Below are 17,934 nucleotides of genomic sequence, written 5' to 3'. Positions count from 1 at the left end.
GTGCCCCATATATTACTACTGGCCCCTTTGTACCCCCATATATTACTACTGGCCCCCGTGTGCCCCCATATATTACTACTGGCCCCTGTGTGCCCCATTTATTACTACTGGCCCCTGTGTGCCCCCGTATATTAATACTGGCCCCCGTGTGCCCCCATACATTACTACTGGCCCCTGTGTGCCCCATATATTACTACTGGCCCCTGTGTGCCCCCATATATTACTACTGGCCCCCGTGTGCCCCATATATTACTACTGGCCCCTGTGTGCCCCATATATTTCTACTGGCCCCCGTGTGCCCCCATATATTACTACTGGCCCCCGTGTGCCCCATATATTACTACTGGCCCCTGTGTGCCCCCATATATTACTACTGGCCCCTGTGTGTCCTCATAGATAATGAGTGCAAACTGTAAAGCGCTGCGGAATATGTTAGCGCTATATAAAAATAAAGATTATTATTATTATATTACTACTGGCCCCCGTGTGCCCCATATATTACTACTGGCCCCCGTGTGCCCCCATATATTACTACTGGCCCCCGTGTGCCCCCATATATTACTACTGGACCCCATGTGCCCCCATATATTACTACTGGCCCCCGTGTGCCCCCATTTATTACTACTGGCCCCCGTGTGCCCCATATATTACTACTGGCCCCCATGCTCCCCCGTATATTACACAGAATTCTTATGATGTTCCATCGGCTCATCTTCTCATTCAGGTGTCTACAATATCGGATCCCCTCAGTGAAGATCTTCTACAAAAGAGAATTGTCCTGATTTACCCATCAAAGATGGATATTGACAGAGACAAGATGGCGGAGAGGATATTACACCTCACCCTAGAGATCCTCTTCCGGCTTACTGGAGAGGTGAGAAATTCTGATTTTGTCACATTACATCATTCTTATCTATGGGAATAACACATGGACAGAACTGGAGAGGTGAGGACTCTGGAAATGTCTGTAGTGAGATTTATTAATGTGTCTCTCCATTACCAGGATTACACAGTGGTGAAGAAGACCTCTAGTGATCGCTGTCAGGACCCTGTGTCTGAGGGATGGGGAAGACCCCTGAGCCCAATCACTTGGCCTCCACCTCACCCCCTGATCCATGAGGACATCAATGACCAGAAGATCCTAGAACTCATCTACAAGATGATTGAGCTGCTGACTGGAGAGGTGACACTGCTGGGAATGCTGGGACATTATACAGTAACACTATGAAGGGATCAGGGGGATGACGGTATCATTGTATGTGTCAGGTTCCTATAAGGTGTCAGGATGTCGCTGTCTATTTCTCCATGGAGGAGTGGGAGTATTTAGAAGGACACAGAGATCTGTACAAGAACGTCATAATGGAGGTTCCCCAGCCCCTCACATCTCCAGGTAATAGACAGGACTAAATACACACGGCCTATAATTATCTGTATGTAAAGAATGAATTCACTCCCTGTATGTGTTTCCTCCAGATCTATCCAGTAAGAGGACAACACCAGAGAGATGTCCCCGTCCTCTTCTTCCACAGGACTGTAATCAAGAAGATCCCAGTGCTCCTCAGGATCATCAGGTAGATGGAGAGAAGGTGTCAGGAGATCTCCCCTATGTTGTGTAGACGCCGGTGAAGGTCTTGTGCTCAGTCTTGTTTTATCCACCAGTATTATATGTTTTATACTTGTGTAATGAGAACGGTGGAGATGGCAGGATTAGAGCTGATCATAGATGGGACTTCTCCATGTGTCGGTGACTTTTACAATATTTGTTTCAGGGTGAAGATCTGACCCATATTAATACTACAGAGACATATGTGAGGGGGGATGAGTGGTGTAAAGAGGAGATTCCTACATATGGCTACCCAGGTGAGTAGTGACCACTAAATGCAGAGAAGTCACAGATTGTTCTCAGTCACCGGCTGTGGCTGCTTTATCGGTGGTGTAGTCCGGCCGTATTACCATGATCACCATTTTGCCTCGAGACCACAACATTCTCCTCCACCCAAAACTGTTCAAATAACTTTGGGCATTGAAAGCCCTTTTCTATAGAACTTACAACCTGGAGGATCCACCTACCCCCTGGGTTTAGGAGTCGCTGTTACCTGCCCAGATCTGTGAACTACAAAGCCAAATGACAGCGTGCGTAGAATGTGCTGACAAGATAGAAAATCACCTGAAGAAAAATATTCTGATGGGCCTGTAAGAGAAAGCGGAGGGTAATGATGCTGTTGGCTTCCTAGAACCCTGAGATCTTATCGGATGAATCTCCCTCCTCTCCCTTCTGTGCTGCTGAATGTGATCATATGGTCCCTACAAGACCAGGTCCAGTCTTTCTGGCCAAACTTCACTTTTATGATCGACAGCATTAAATGTGCAGTGAGGCCAAGTGTGAATTTCTGGACAGTAACAGAGTTTCCCTTTATCCTGACTTTTCAATTTGTATTAAAACTGACTGACTTCAAGGAGGATTGTGATAATCTACATAAAACCCATCACACCGGTGCCATGATATATCTCTGAGCTGTGCGTGGCTGATGGCTGTAATATACATTTATTCCCGCCTGCAGGAGATGTGTTGGCTCCAGCCCTGGTTTCATGGATTCACTCCACCTCATAAATTACATTGTTTTTGATCCTAAGAAATTCAGATTACTGCACGATCTCTCCTGAAATGGGGAGCAATATTATTTTCTCTAATCTTCTGGTCAGGATTCATAGTAGCTCCAATGGTCCACCATAAATGAATGCAACTCTGGTTTACTGTTGTGTAATCTGTATTTGTAGTGCTCAGTTAATGAGATTCTCATGCTCTGGGGTGGGCTGTAGGCGGGACTTTATGTGGTAGTCGGATTACATATTCATCTTATTGGCTTATGACAGGTCACTGATCCCTCACTGACCTGCCCCCCATTTTTACATAATGCATATAATAGCATTGATATTATTGTTGATAATGCATATAATATTGTGGCTATTGGAGGCTTAAAAAAAAAAAATTAGGTAGATCAAAGATATAAAAGGGCTTTTATCATAGCACACTGTCCTTTCCAAGGGATATTAAGTCTAGGCCTTATTTTCCTGTCCCCACATAGCCAATATACATCAGGCAATTGGTAGATTTGGCCTACCAGTAAAGAGTCATTGTTTAGACTGCCCTCCTGGACTGGGATTATCTGGTCATTACAGTATTTAGATTTTTTATTATTATTTATTTATATAGCACCATTGATTCCATGGTGCTGTACATGAGAAGGGGTTACATACAAGTTACAGATATCACTTACAATAAACAAACTAACAATGACAGACTGATACAGAGGGGCGAGGACCCTGACCTTGGGGGCTTACATTCTGCAGGATTATGGGGAAGGAGACAGTAGGTTGAGGGTTGCAGGAGCTCCGGTGTTGGTGAGGCGGTAGCTTCGGTAGTGATGAGGAGGCAGCGGGGTCAGTGCAGGCTGTAAGCTTTCCAGAAGAGATGAGTTTTCAGGTTCTGTCTGAAGGATCCGAATGTGGTGGATAACCGGACGTGTTGGGGCAGAGAATTCCAGAGGATGGGGGATATTCGGGAGAAGTCTTGGAGGCGATTGGATGAGGAGCGGATAAGTGTGGAGGAGAAAAGGAGGTCTTGGGAGGACCGGAGATTACGTGACGGAAGATATATGGAGATTAGTTCAGAGATATATGGAGGAGACAGGTTATGGATGGCTTTGTAGTTCAGTATTAGTAATTTGAACTGGATACGCTGAGAGAATGGGAGACAGTGAAAAGATTTGCAGAGGGGGGAAGCGGAGGAGTAGCGAGGAGAGAGATGGATTAGTCGGGCAGCAGAGTTAAGGATGGACTGGAGAGGTGCAAGGGTGTTAGCAGGTAGGCCGCAGAAAAGATTGTTGCAGTAGTCAAGGCGGGAGATGATGAGGGCATGCACAAGCATTTTAGTAGATTGAAGGTTGAGGAAAGGATGGATTCTGGAGATATTTTTGAGCTGGAGGCGACAGGAGGTGGAAAGAGCTTGAATGTGCGGTTTGAAGGACAGGGCAGAGTCGAAGGTTACTCCGAGGCAGCGGACTTCCGGTACGGGGGAAAGCATGATGTCATTGATTGCGATAGATAGGTCAGATAAGGAGGATCTGTGGGATGAAGGAAAGATGATGAGCTCAGATTTGTTCACATTGAGTTTGAGGAAGCGAGAGGAGAAGAAGGAGGATATGGCTGATTAGTACCCTGGGATTCTGGACAGCAGAGCGGTGACGTCTGGGCCAGAGAGGTAGATCTGAGTGTCATCAGCATAGAGGTGGACTGGAATCCATGGGACTTTATGAGTTGTCCCAAGCCAAGTGTATAGATTGAGAAGAGTAGGGGTCCTAGAACAGAGCCTTGGGGGACTCCAACAGAGAGAGGGTGGGATGAGGAGGTAGTGTGGGAGTGGGAGATGCTGAAAGTGCGGTTGTAAAGGTACGAGGTGATCCAGGATAGGGCGAGATCTTTGATGCCAAAGGAGGAGAGGATCTGTAGTAGGAGGCAGTGGTCAACTGTGTCAAAAGCAGAGGACAGGTCTAGAAGGAGGAGGTGCCAGAAGTTAGTGATAGGTTGAACAGGTGGGTTAGGGATGGGATAAGTGTGGTGGTGAGGTTGGGGAGGAGGTGGGATGGGATGGGGTCGAGCGCACAGATCGTGAGGTGCGATTTGGAGAGGAGACAGTTAAGCCCCCCTTCAGTGATGTTGTATAGGGAGGTTATGGGGTTTGAGCATTGGTCTGGTATACAAAGGGGTTGTGGTGGTTGAACAATGAAGATTTGCCTTGTCTGGTCGATCTTATTTTTAAAGTGTGTGGCAAAGTCCTCAGCAGAGATGAGGGAGGTTGGAGGGGGCAGTTGGGGGCGGAGGAGGGAGTTTAAGGTTTTGAATAACTTTTTGGGGTTGTAGGATTGGGAAGATACGAGGGTTGTGAAGTAGGCCTGTTTAGCAGAGGTGAGAGCAGATTTAAAAGTGAGTGTTGCTTGTTTGATTACAGTGAAGTCATCTTGCGAGTGTGTTTTCTTCCAATGCCGCTCCGCAACTCTGGACACTTGCCGGAGCTTTTTAGTGGTGCTATTGTGCCAAGGTTGTCTATTGATACTTCACACTCTGCCATGGACGAGAGGGGCAACCGTGTCAATAGCTGATGCGAGAGTGGCATTGTAGAAAGCAGTGGCAGCGTCTGTGTCGTGGAGTGAGGATATGGATGCCAGTGGTAGGATGGAGTCAGAGTGTGTGGGTGTCTAGGTGTGCAAGGTTTCTGCGGGGGTGCGCATGTTGCTGGAAATGGATGACCGGTGAGGAGGACAGGGATGAGAAGGTGAGCAGATGGTGGTCGGATAGAGGGAGAGGGGAGGTGTTGAAGTTAGATAGAGAGCAGAGACGGGTGAATACCAGGTCTAGTGTATGCCCGTCTGTGTGGGTGGCTGCGGAGGACCATTGAGTAAGTCCAAAGGATGAGGTAAGGGACAGAAGTTTGGAGGCTGTTGACTGAAGGTTATCAATGGGGATGTTGAAGTCACCCATGATGATGGTGGGAATGTCAGCAGAGAGAAAGTGAAGAAGCCAGGTGGAGAATTGGTCAATAAAGGCAGTGGTCGGGCCTGGAGGTCGGTATATGATGGCCACTTGGAGGTTGGAGGGGGAGTAGATGCGGACAGAATGGACTTCAAAAGAGGGGAGGATAAGGGAAGGAAGAGGCGGGATTGGGTTAAAGGTGCAGTTTGACATGGTAGGTTATTTACTGTCGTCCGGGACCTTTCCTTTCAAAACAGGTGTAGTTCTCTGGATAGGGGTGATCCCATGGCCAGTTGGTTCGTTACTTTGGTTAGGTGGGTATAAGTGAGATACAGTTTGGCATTTATGTGAGGTACTTGGTTGGTTATCCATGTACAGGGACAGGACACATAAGAATCCCTTTTCATCTATGCGTGGGTCTATTGGGAAAGGTACTGTACCTAAATGAGGTCTGGCAGCGGTACAGGCTATGCATGAGGAGCAGTTCGCATTAGTCACAGTGTATCTTACCCACTCGAGCCAGACATTGGCGTCAGAGAATCCTGTTTCTATGGCAAGTTTATCCTCATAGGTCAAATCTAATAGGAATTTGGCTCCTGGTATTGTTTCATCTATCTCTTCAGTTTCAGAGATGTGCCTGGAATCAAGATTTCTCAATCGAAATTTCCCCATTTTGTCACCTTCTTCCCCTTCTCTACCAAGTTTTGTACTTGAGCCTAGTACATATAACCCTTGGTCATCTTCTGGAGCATTGTCAATAGTAAGGTTGAGAACTATGCATCCATCTTTGGGAGAGTGGGTGGCAGGGATGGGGAGCACTGAACCCCGAAAGGCTCTCTGGCCTTTGAAAGGGGCGTTGGTCAGGGTCATACGGGTGATTAGGCTGGCTCCCCATTTGTCCCTTCATTGCAGGGCTAGGACTGGCTGATATCCCCAACTACTTTCACCGGCGTGCCACCCAACAAGTGACCAATCCTCACAGTTTGACCCTGCCCCCCCCCCCCCCCCCTTTCAGCTGTGGTGACACAGATGAATTGAGTGCCTAGCCAGATATCAAACTGTGCCATGGGGCCTGGGCATTCAACTATGAGACAAGAGTCAAATATCAATTTGATTATGGGGCTGGAGACATTATACCAGAAAGTTACTATAAGCTCCTCATGGGTGATATCCTTTATCTAGCTCCAGCAGTAGCCAAGGGGCTAAGTATCAGATGGATGAAGAGTGGCAGTCGCCACTGGCCTCTGGATCTGGCACCTTCTTGCAGTGGGAAGCGTGGATCCATGTGGGCTTTCCTTCAAGCTTGACTGCTGTGGCAGTGGTCAACAGGACTTGGTACGGGCGGTCGTATCTGGGCTCGAGGGTGCGTCTGTTGAACCTCTTGGTTAGGACCCAATCACCGGGCTGGATCTGGTGGGTTCCCTCTAGGTCCTCAGGAGCTGGGATGGATGAAAACACTCGAGAATGTATTTTAGTTGGGTGCTTTGTTAATTCAATCACAAACTTAGTCAAAGGGTCATACTGCATGGACAACTGCTGTGGGAAGTACAATCCTAGCCTGGGAGCACTTCCAAACACGATCTCATATGGGCTAAGTTTGGTAGAACCAGATGGTGTGTGTCTGACACTAAATAGTGCAAGAGGGAGACTCTCATGCCATGGTTTCCCTGTTTCTTGTGCTGCTTTCAGTATTTTACATTTCAGCGTCCCATTTAACCTCTCAGCCTTGCAACTTCTCTGTGGGTGATATGGAGTGTGAAGGGCCTACTCAGTCCTGAGTGCGTCCCATATCTCTTTTGTGAGGTTGGCAGTGAATGCAGGCCCTTGGTCACTCTCTATGGTTTCTGGGAGAACATATCTGCACACTATCTCAGAGAGGAGCTTCTTTGCAGTGGTCTTTGCTGACTGATTTTTGGCTGGAAAGTCTTCTGGCCACCCTGAGAATATGTCTATCACCACTAAGACATACTCAAACCCCACTGAGTGCGGCATTTGTACATGATCTATCTGTATGCGCTGGAAAGGGTATAGGGGTCTAGGTGTGCATTTCTGAGGTATTTTTCCTGTTTTCCCTGGATTTCATCGGGCACAGACAAGACATTCCTTTGTGATGTTGGCGGCTGTTGTCGAGAAGCCTGGGGCATGGTAGTACTGGAGGACAAGATTGTGCATCTTAATCTTGGACTGGTGAGTGGTGCCATGGGCCCATTTGGCCACCATAGGGTAGAGGACTCTGGGTAGACAGGGTTTTCCCTTGTTCATCATCAGGTGTCTTTCATCCTGTGTGGCTCCATCTTGGGTCCATTGGTCCTTTTCTTCCTTGGATGCCTGCTTCTGGAGTGTGGAGAGCATCTTTTCCTAGGATTGCTTCTTCTACTCCAGAGTCCACAAGAGAGTACAGATAAGATGTTTCTGTGTCCAGTGGTAGTAAGGCCGCTTCTTTTGCTGTGACATCAGCCAGTCTGTTGCCCACCGCTTCCTTTGAAGTGCCTCCAGTGTGCGCCCTAATTTTTACCACCGCAACTCTTTCTGGCATCAATAAGGACCCCATCAGTTCCTGTATGGCTTTGTGGTGTCTGACAGGCGTTCTATTCGCCGTGATGAAGTCTCTTGCCCTCCAGATTGCTCCATAGTCGTGACATACGCAATGAGCGTAGTATGAGTCAGAGTATATTGTAGCTTTGCGTTGGGCAGACATTTTGCATGCTTCTGTCAAGGCCTTCAGTTCTGCCTCCTGTGCAGAGATGGATGGAGGCAGTGGTTGTGCCAGCAGCACAGTATCTTCTGTGACCACCACTATACCAGTGTGAAAGTGGCCTTCCTGGTCTGCGTACCTTGATCCAACCACGAAGAGTGTCAGGTCAGGATCTTCCAAAGGTACATCAGTTGGCGTAAATGGCGGGCGACAGACAGATGCTTTGGCTGTGTGTGGGCCAGAATAGCTGTAATGTCATGAGGTGCCATTAGCTTCAGTTCGTGGCCTAGAATTATGTGAGAAGTCTTATCCATCAACAGGTGAGTTGCAAACACAGCTCTCATAAAGGTTGGGGCTCCAAGGGCCACTGGGTCAAGTCTATCCGAGTAGTACCCAAGAGGCCGTTGTTTGCCTCTGTGGAGCTGAGTGATGACTCCAGTTGCATGGCCTTGCTTCTCTATGACAAATAGGCAGAATAGTTTGCTGTAGTCTGTGAGTCCCAGGGCAGGAGAGGATGTGATAGCAGCCTTTAGTATGTAGAACCCATCAATGGCTTCCTTGGTCAGACTGAACGGAGTGTCCTTGAGGCAGTCATACAGGGGTTGCATGTGGAGAGGGGCATCTAGGATCCAGGGACAGCAGTAGGATACAAGTCCAAGGAAGGACTGCAGCTGTGGGGGCTTGGTTGGCAGAGGTATGTTCTGGACAGCTGTTTTCCTGTCTTCAGTTAGGTGTTTGGTCTGGTGAGAGATGCAGTGTCCCAGAAACTTTTTCCTTGCAGAACTGTAGCTCGTCTTTAGATGCCTTGCATCCATTGTTGGCCAGGAACTGTAGTAAAGAAATGGACTTGGTCTGTGCTTTTGGCAGGGTGTCAGCACAGAGGAGGAGGTCATCCACGTACTGTAGGAGGGTTGTAGTGGGATGTGTCATCTTCCAGGGTTCCAGGACCATTGTCATGGCTTGGGTCAACATGGAGGGGCTATTTTGTGCCCCTTGAGGCATCACTGTCCAAGTGTATTGCCGACCCTCGTGTGTGAAAGCAAACAGGTACTGGCTGTCAGGATGTAGAGGTACACTGAAGAAGGCATTGGCCAGGTCAATCACCGTGAACCATGGGGAGGTTGGTGGGATTGATGAAAGCAGTGTGTGTGTGTGTGGGGGGGGGGGGGGTTGGGCACAATCGGCGTGTCCAACACTGTGGCTTCATTGACAGCACGCAAGTCATGTACCATGCGTAACTTTGTAGGCTGTCCTTTAGGTGTTTTCTTCTTTACCAGAAACAAAGGGGTGTTGCATGGTGACTTGGTGGGGATGATTGCTCTATTTTCCAGGTATATTTTCAGTTGTTGTGTGATGGCGGCAGATTGTGACGTGGAGAGTGGGTATTGCGGTTTCCGTGGCAACAGAGCTCTTGGTTTCAGCTCCACCTTCACAGGCTGGACTTTGAGCCTGCCAATATCTTCCGGTCCTCGCGCCCACAGCGAGTCTGGGATCAGTGCCATCAGTTCAATGTCCAAAGAATCCACAGGTGCGTCCTGTAAAGAGAAGAGACCGTACACTTCTGCAGACTGCTCCGGTGAGAGTGGGGTTGTAAGAATGACAATTCCATCCTCGTGCAACAGAATACTGGCTTGAAGTTTTGATAGGTCTGATCCTAGTAGGTTGCCGGGGAAGGTGGATGAGACTACTAGTTGAGACAGCATACTCTGTGTGGGTTGTAGACCAATATGAAGGGGTCTGGTCATTGGAGTGTACCGTGTGTTACCATCCACCCCTACACAAGGCACTACTTCATCCGTGAAACAGTCCGGGTCGGGTAAGTCAGTGTTCCTGATTACACTTCTGGCTGCACCGGTATCCACCAGGAAATTAAGGGGTTTACCCTCAACCTGTATCTGGATGGTAGGCGTTGGTCCACTCACTCGGCTGTTTTGTGGAGTGTAAGAGTATGAGTAGTGTGTGCAGTGGATCCGGCTTGCCAATGTCCTATTGTGGATGGGGCCCAGGTGGTCCCTGGGTGGGCTGCGGCTGCCATGGCCCCCTCCTGACGAGCTGATCTGCAGTTCCTTTTAAGGTGCCCTACTTTGCCACAGTTGTAGCAGATGCCCCTAGGCCTTTGTGGTTTTGCGGTGTCAGAAGGGTCCTGAGAGAAAATGAGAGTGGTACGGGGCCTGGCTGGTTGGTTCAACTCTACCCCTTTTGCTACTGTGTGTAGCACTTCTGAATCTAGCCTTCGGTACTCTGGCCTTGTGGTGCGAACTGCTTGCGTATTGGCTCTCGGAGGCCCTGCACAAAGGCCTGCACCCAGTTTTGGCGATGGGCTTTGTCAAGGAGATCAAATTCTAGATCAGTAAACATTTGATTGTCTGTGGTAAAATTTTTCCACAGACTCCCCTTTCTCCTGCATGGTGTCCTGCAGGGAGGTGACTTGGTCTGCCAGGTGGTCTTTAGCCCAAAGTCGGAGGTTGTCGAGGAAGTCCTGCCCTGATGATAAGGACTGATAGTATTCAGGTAGCCCACTTATGGGCCTCAAGCTTGGTTCCATTACGGGCCAGAAGGAGTCACCTGCTTTAATTTCTGCTAGTCCAATTAAGTCTATCCATGAGGCAGCATGTGTCTTGTGTATCTGACTCATCTTCCTGTAGAAAGGTATAGGGTGCCCTTCCGGGTCTGGTAAACTGTTTACGAGAGTAGCAGCTTCCTGAGGCTTGCAACTCACGTAGCGGGTGCTACGGCTGGCAGGGATTAAGCTGTCACGGATGGGAGCTGTATGCCTACTACGGAGGTGGTCCGAACCACTTATGGATCCTGTCCTGTCTGGGCTCTCATCTATGTAGTAGGGTATGGATATTTTTGGTGTGTAGGGGTCCGGTGCTGCTTTAATGTCTCTTGGGTTCGCTTCCCACCCTACGGTGGTACTGCTGGTGTCTGTTTCTTGCTGTGAGGATATGGTTGAAGGGTGAACGGTTTCTACCTTTTCCTCCTTAATCGTTTCTTCCTCATCTTTATCCTCATCCCCATTTGTGTATATGCCAGATGCTGCCGGAGCTAAAATGGCCGCTCGGTGACTTGTGCCCTTACTTAAAATGGCTGTTGGTGTAGGTGTGGCCTGACACAAGATGGCCGCCGGGACATGGGGCGTGCCCTCTGTATTAAGGACTGGGTACAAGGAAGTAGGATTGCGTGGTGCCCCACACACAGCACACGTGTCCCTCCAGTCTGGATTCTGATTTTGGCAGACTGCACACGTCCATCCCTCTGGAGAGTATGGGGGTGATCTGTGTGGTGCGGGTGCAACTGCTAGAGCCAGAGCCATTTTATCGGGAGGTGGTCGGTACATATATTCCCCAGTGGCAGAATTACATTCTTCAACCCACATTTGTCTCTTAATCTCTTTTGCCATTCTATACCATGCTTCGGCATCTCTTAAAACATTATTATCTCGTGAGAGTCTTTTCTTGCTAGACAACGTACTTTTCCATTCTGTCTCATCAAGCCTTCCCCCTCGGGTTGTAGATCCTGTAAGTTTCAGGAGGAGCTTTGCATTTTTAACATACTGTTTGCCTTTTCTTTCTGCCACTATCTCTTGTGCAGAGAAGTGACTGGTTTTAGACTCGCTGGTACCCATGTTACAGTTCCAACCACCGTACTTCCTGTTTTGCCAAAACGTCATATACCTCTGGACTGCCGTAATTGTGGACACACCTGAAGGGTGTTGTGTGTGTAGATGATACAACATATTAGACTCGATATGGTATAGTAGTGCATCCTCTGGACTAGGAACAGATATCTTAGCGTGAATGTTCAGTCTAAGCACTTTGAATTCAGGTAATTCAGCTGAAAAGGCAGAATAACCAGTGTTGAATCTGCGGACGGGGGTGTCTAGTACTTTAATAATGCGCCAACCCTCTTGTGAGATACTGAGTATTAGGGTTTGTACACAGTGAGAGCAAGACATGAGACTACTGTGAGTAGTAATGCAATAGTTAAGGCTTTCCCCTTGCCTTCACTGGTCTTGTCGCCAAGACAACTAGGACTGAACTTTGTCACTTCAGCTGCGATGAGCGGTAATATGGTTAATAATCAATTTTGGTTAATGCAGTTTGATATTACAGTGGAGGGGTATAGCAATGCCACAATCCTTTGTTCTAGTGTCACATATGTGTGTATGCCGTGTCAGTCATGTCACCAAACCGCAGATTCGCACTATGGGGCGAATGGCCGGACGTGAGCACCTGTATAAGTTTAAGGCTAGGTTCACATTGCGTTAGGGCAATCCGTTTAGCGCTAGCGGATTGCGCTAACGCAATGTTTATTTAGGTGCCGCGTTAGGGGTCGCGTTAACGTCCCCGCTCTCGCAGATCCCCGATCTGCGAGAGCGGGGAACGGACCTCGGGCGCGCCGCGGACGCTGCAAGCAGCGTCCAAGGCGCGCCACAGAAGAACGGCACATCGCTAGCGCGAGCCGAAAAAGGCACGCGCTAGTGATGCGCTGCAGGCGAAATTTACATTGCTGTCAATGGGTGCGCTAACGGACCCGTTGCACGGCGTTAATTGCGACATTTTCGCCGTGCAACGCTGTCCGTTAGCGTGCACACATTAACGCAATGTGAACCTAGCCTAACTCATTGACCATCTAAGGTCGGAACCAGGGCAATTGCACGGTGTTAAAATAACACCCCCTCCGCACTGTACTATTCTAACAGCCCTTGCACAGTGTGGGATGGCTTATGCCTAGACACCAGACACACCCTTAATTGGACTGGACAATACACACAGATACAGACAATTAAAGGCTGAGTCACACATAACGATATCGTTAACGATATCGTTGCAACGTCACGCTTTTGGTGACGTAGCAACGATCCCACTAACGATGTCATTTACGTGTGACAGCGACCAACGATCAGGCCCCTGCTGGGAGATCGTTGGTCGATGGGAATGATCAGGACCATTTTTTGGTCGCTGATCTCCCGCTGTCATCGCTGGATCGGCGTGTGGGACGCTGATCCAGCGATGTGTTCACTTGTAACCAGGGTAAATATCGGGTTACTAAGCGCAGGGCCGCGCTTAGTAACCCGATATTTACCCTGGTTACCATTGTAAAAGTTAAAAAAAAACCAGTGCACACTCACATTCTGATGTCTGTCACGTCCCCCGGCGTCCACAGGGTTAAAACTGCTTTCGGCAGGAGCGCTGCTAATGCACGCACTGCTGCCGAGAGCTTCCCTGCACTGACTGTACACATTCAGTGCACGCCGGTGGACGCCGGCGGGGGACGTGACAGACATCAGAATGTGAGTATGTAGTGTTTTTTTTTTTTTTACCTTTACAATGGTAATCAGGGTAAATATCGGGTTACTAAGCGCGGCCCTGCGCTTAGTAACCCGATGTTTACCCTGGTTACCCGGGTGCTGCAGGGGTACTTCGGCATCGTTGAAGACAGTTTCAATGATGCCGAAGTCGTTCCCCTGATCGTTGGTCGCTGGAGAGAGCTGTCTGTGTGACAGCTCCCCAGCAACCACACAATGATTTACTAACGATCATGGCCAGGTTGTATCGCTGGTCGTGATCATTGGTAAGTCGTTTAGTGTAACGGTACCTTTAGGAAGTATATATCAGACCAGGTTCGTAGACTCGGGACTTTCAAATGTGGTCTATTGTCCTAGAGATGACAGCCAAATATCTTGACCCAGGCCCGGACGTGAATACAGAGGTCAGGTAAGATGATATATTTTCTTACCTTGTTCAGAGCTGCAGACTCTTCCCACCGATGACGGGGGAGACTTGGTGCGGCTGTAGTCGTCCGTATCGTCCTGAGCCCCTCGTTGGTAGCGCCAGCTGTGAATTCTGTCACACAAGGGTGTGACCCCTCTTAATTGTCTGTGGCCAAATTGGGTCTCTGAAAGAGATGATACGTGCACTGAGGAAAGAACACACAAGACACGGTGGATCATGTATCAAATTATTCTTCCCTGCTTTAATGCTTCGCAGAATACCTCCTTTTATAGGAGAAATCAGGCAGTCTCAACACATTGCATCATGGATTTTTCCAACATAACAATTATCACAGGTCACTTTTGATTGATTATTGCTTGTTGATTATTCTGTACCGTTATCACCCTAATGGCCTGCTCTAGGTCAGGCGGACAACTGTCTATGTATGTATTCTACTGATCTTTGGTTTATTGGGAATTGATCTCCCTACGTGCAGGTGCGTTTATTCTTGATAAGACTAGGGGAATTACAAAGTCCATCTAGACATTGGCATATCTTGGCACATCCTGGTATAGATTAATAAACAGAATTTAAGTCTTATAACAGTGAATCAGAAAACCTTAAAGTTACACAAATCTAATATTAAGCAAAGCCTCCATATAGTTTGATTTCAGTATATCTTCATATGCCATACATTCCTTAACACCATATCCCAAGGATTGCCTTGCTCATCTCGCCCTTTAACACCATTACATGGATCTGGACTTACACTGGGATCCCTAGGCTTGGACCATGGTGTTACCTGCTATTCTGTCGTATTAGATGGCAAGAACAATAGGTAGCTGGGTTAGTACTGGAAGGACAGAATCAGAAGACACGAGTAGTCAGTAAACGGGCCACTGTCACAACAGTAAACAAATACACAAGCCGCAAGTTGAGCACAGAGGACTGAACCGGAGGAGAACAACGCTGTTTCTGGCAGATTCTGGCCATGTGCTTTGAGCTTTAGTAGGGTGTGGTACTTTCCAATTGGCTGAGGTAGGGAGCAGATTACTCCAGCTGGACAGCAGGAACAGATCCCAGATGAGATTGGACACACCATATGCAGAAGTCCTAATAAAACTACATGAAATTAAACCAGAAGAGTCGAAATCCCCATAAAGTGATTCCATTTTATAAATTAACCCCTTCCCGACCTGTGACACAGCGTATGCATCATGAAAGGCGGTGCCAATCTGACCTGTGATGCATATGCTGTGTCACAGAATGATCGCGTCCCTGCAGATCGGGTGAAAGGGTTAACTCCCATTTTACCCGATCTGCAGAGACAGGGGGAGTGGTGCTTTAGCCCGGGGGGGGTGACTTCACCCCCCCGTGGCTACGATCGCTCTGATTGGCTGTTGAAAGTTCAACAGCCAATCAGAGCGATTTGTAATATTTCACTATGAAAAGTGGTGAAATATTACAATCCAGCCATGGCCGATGCTGCAATATCATCGGCCATGGCTGGAAATACTGAAGTGACCCCCCCCCACCGATCTCATCCCCAGTCCTCCGTTATGTGGTCCGGTCCCCTCCGTCCGCCTGCCCGCTCCACCGTCCTCCTGTCCGCTCCCTCCTTGCTCAGGTCCACCCCCCCTGTGCTCCGATCACCCCCCCTGTGCTCCGATCCACCCCCCCACCTGCTCCGATCCACCCCCCACCCCCACCCCTTCATACTTACCGATCCTCCCGGTGTCCGTACGTCTCCTCGCTGGGCGCCGAATCTGCCAGCCGGCAGATTCGTTCCATGTACATTTTGATCACTGTGATAAAACCTCACAGTGATCAAAATAAAAAAAATAGTAAATGACCCCCCCCCCCCTTTATCACCCCCATAGGTAGGGACAATAATAAAAAAAAGAAAATATTTTTTTTTCTTTTTCCACTAGGGTTAGGGTTAGAAGTAGGGTTAGAACTAGGGGTAGGGTTAGGGTTAGGGTTAGGGCATGTGCACACAGTGCGGATTTGGCTGCGGATCCGCAGCGGATTGGCCGCGGATCCGCAGCGGATTGGCTGCTGCGAATTCGTAGCAGTTTTCCATCAGGTTTACAGTACCATGTACACCTATGGAAAACAAAATCCGCTGTGCCCATGGTGCGGAAAATTCCGTGCGGAAACGCTGCGTTGTATTTTCCGCAGCATGTCAATTCTTTGTGCGGTTTCCGCAGCGTTTTACACCGGTTCCTCAATAGGAATCCGCAGGTGAAATTCGCACAAAAAAACACTGGAAATCCGCTGTAAATCTGCAGGTAAAACGCAGTGCCTTTTACCTACAGATTTTTCAAAAATCGTGCGGAAAAATCTCACACGAATCCGCAACGTGGGCACATAGCCTTAGGGTTAGGGTTGGAATTAGAGTTAGGGTTGGAATTAGGGCTAGGGTTGGAAATAGGGTTAAGATTAGGCTTGTGGTTAGGGTTACGGATAAGGTTAGGAGTGTGTTGGGGTTACAGTTGTGGTTAGGGTTGGGATTAGGGTTAGGGTTGGGATTAGGGTTACGGGTGTGTTTGGGTTAGGGTTGTGATTAGGGTTAGGGCTACAGTTGGGATTAGGGTTAGGGGTGTGTTGGGGTTAGTGTTGAAGTTAGAATTGAGGGGTTTCCACTGTTTGGGCACATCAGGGGTCTCCAAACGCAACATGGCACCACCATTGATTCCAGCCAATCTTGCTTTCAAAAAGTCAAATGGTGCTCCCTCCCTTCCAAGCCCCGATGTGCACCCAAGCAGTGGTTTACCCCCACAAATGGGATACCAGCATACTCAGGACAAACTGGGCAACAACTGTTGGGGTCCAATTTCTCCTATTACCCTTGCAAAAATAAAAAATTACTTGCTAAAACATAATTTTTGAGGAAAGAACAATTATTTTTTATTTTCACGGCTCTGCGTTATAAACTTCTGAGAAGCACTTGGGGGTTCAAAGTGCTCACCACACATCTAGATAAGTTCCTTGGGGGGTATAGTTTCCAAAATGGGGTCACTTGTGGGGTGTTTCTACTGTTTAGGCACATCAGGGGCTCTGCAAATGCAACGTGACACCCGCAGACCATTCCATCAAAGTCTGCATTCCAAATCGTCACTACCCTTCCGAGCCCCTGCATGTGCCCAAACAGTGGTTTACCCCCACATATGGGGTATCAGCGTACTCAGGAGAAACTGGACAACAACTTTTGTGGTCAAATTTCTCCTGTTACCCTTGGGAAAATTTAAAAATTGTGGGCTAAAAAAATATTTTTGAGGAAAGAAAACACATTTATTATTTTCACGGCTCTGCGTTATAAACTTCTGTGAAGCACTTGGGGGTTCAAAGTGCTCACCACACATCTAGATAAGTTCCCTTGGGGGTCTAGTTTCCAAAGTGGGGTCACTTGTGGGGAGTTCCTACTGTTTAGGCACATCAGGGGCTCTGCAAACGCAACGTGACGCCCGCAGAGCATTCCATCAAAGTCTGCATTTCAAAACGTCACTACTTCCCTTCCAAACCCCGACGTGTGCCAAAACAGTGGTTTACCCCCACATATGGGGTATCAGCGTACTCAGGAGAAACTGGACAACAACTTTTGGGGTCCAATTTCTCCTGTTACCCTTGGGAAAATAAAAAATTGTGGGCTAAAAATCATTTTTGAGAAAAGAAAAATTATTTTTTATTTTCATGGCTCTGCGTTATAAACTTCTGTGAAGCACTTGGGGGTTCAAAGTGCTCACTATGAATCTAGATTAGTTCCTTGGGAGGTCTAGTTTCTAAAATGGGGTCACTTGTGTGGGAGCTCCAATGTTTAGGCACACAGGGGCTCTCCAAACGCGACATGGTGTCCACTAATGATTGAAGCTAATTTTCCATTCAAAAAGCCAAATGGCGTGCCTTCCCTTCCGAGCCCTGCCGTGCGCCCAAACAGTGGTTTACCCCCACATATGGGGTATCATCGTACTCAGGACAAACTGGACAACAACA

At 48.2% G+C, this 17,934-nt stretch overlaps 1 protein-coding gene across 2 annotated transcripts in view; it reads left to right on the top strand.

The window, feature by feature from the left end:
- Positions 1-17,934, top strand: part of LOC143766816 (uncharacterized) — an 85,175-nt gene that overhangs the window by 7,194 nt on the left and 60,047 nt on the right. For both annotated transcript variants that reach the window (XM_077254788.1, XM_077254789.1), the window contains exons 6-10: positions 725-874; positions 1,004-1,183; positions 1,267-1,390; positions 1,474-1,571; positions 1,770-1,860. In XM_077254788.1, the coding sequence (XP_077110903.1) occupies positions 725-874; positions 1,004-1,183; positions 1,267-1,390; positions 1,474-1,571; positions 1,770-1,860 (643 nt within the window). The remainder of the gene's footprint in view (positions 1-724; positions 875-1,003; positions 1,184-1,266; positions 1,391-1,473; positions 1,572-1,769; positions 1,861-17,934) is intronic.

This window comes from Ranitomeya variabilis, chromosome 4 (genome assembly GCF_051348905.1).
Source record: "Ranitomeya variabilis isolate aRanVar5 chromosome 4, aRanVar5.hap1, whole genome shotgun sequence".
Taxonomy (NCBI): Eukaryota; Metazoa; Chordata; class Amphibia; order Anura; family Dendrobatidae; genus Ranitomeya; species Ranitomeya variabilis.
Note: the sequence above shows the minus strand (reverse complement) of the source record. Positions and strands in the feature narration are given on the sequence as shown.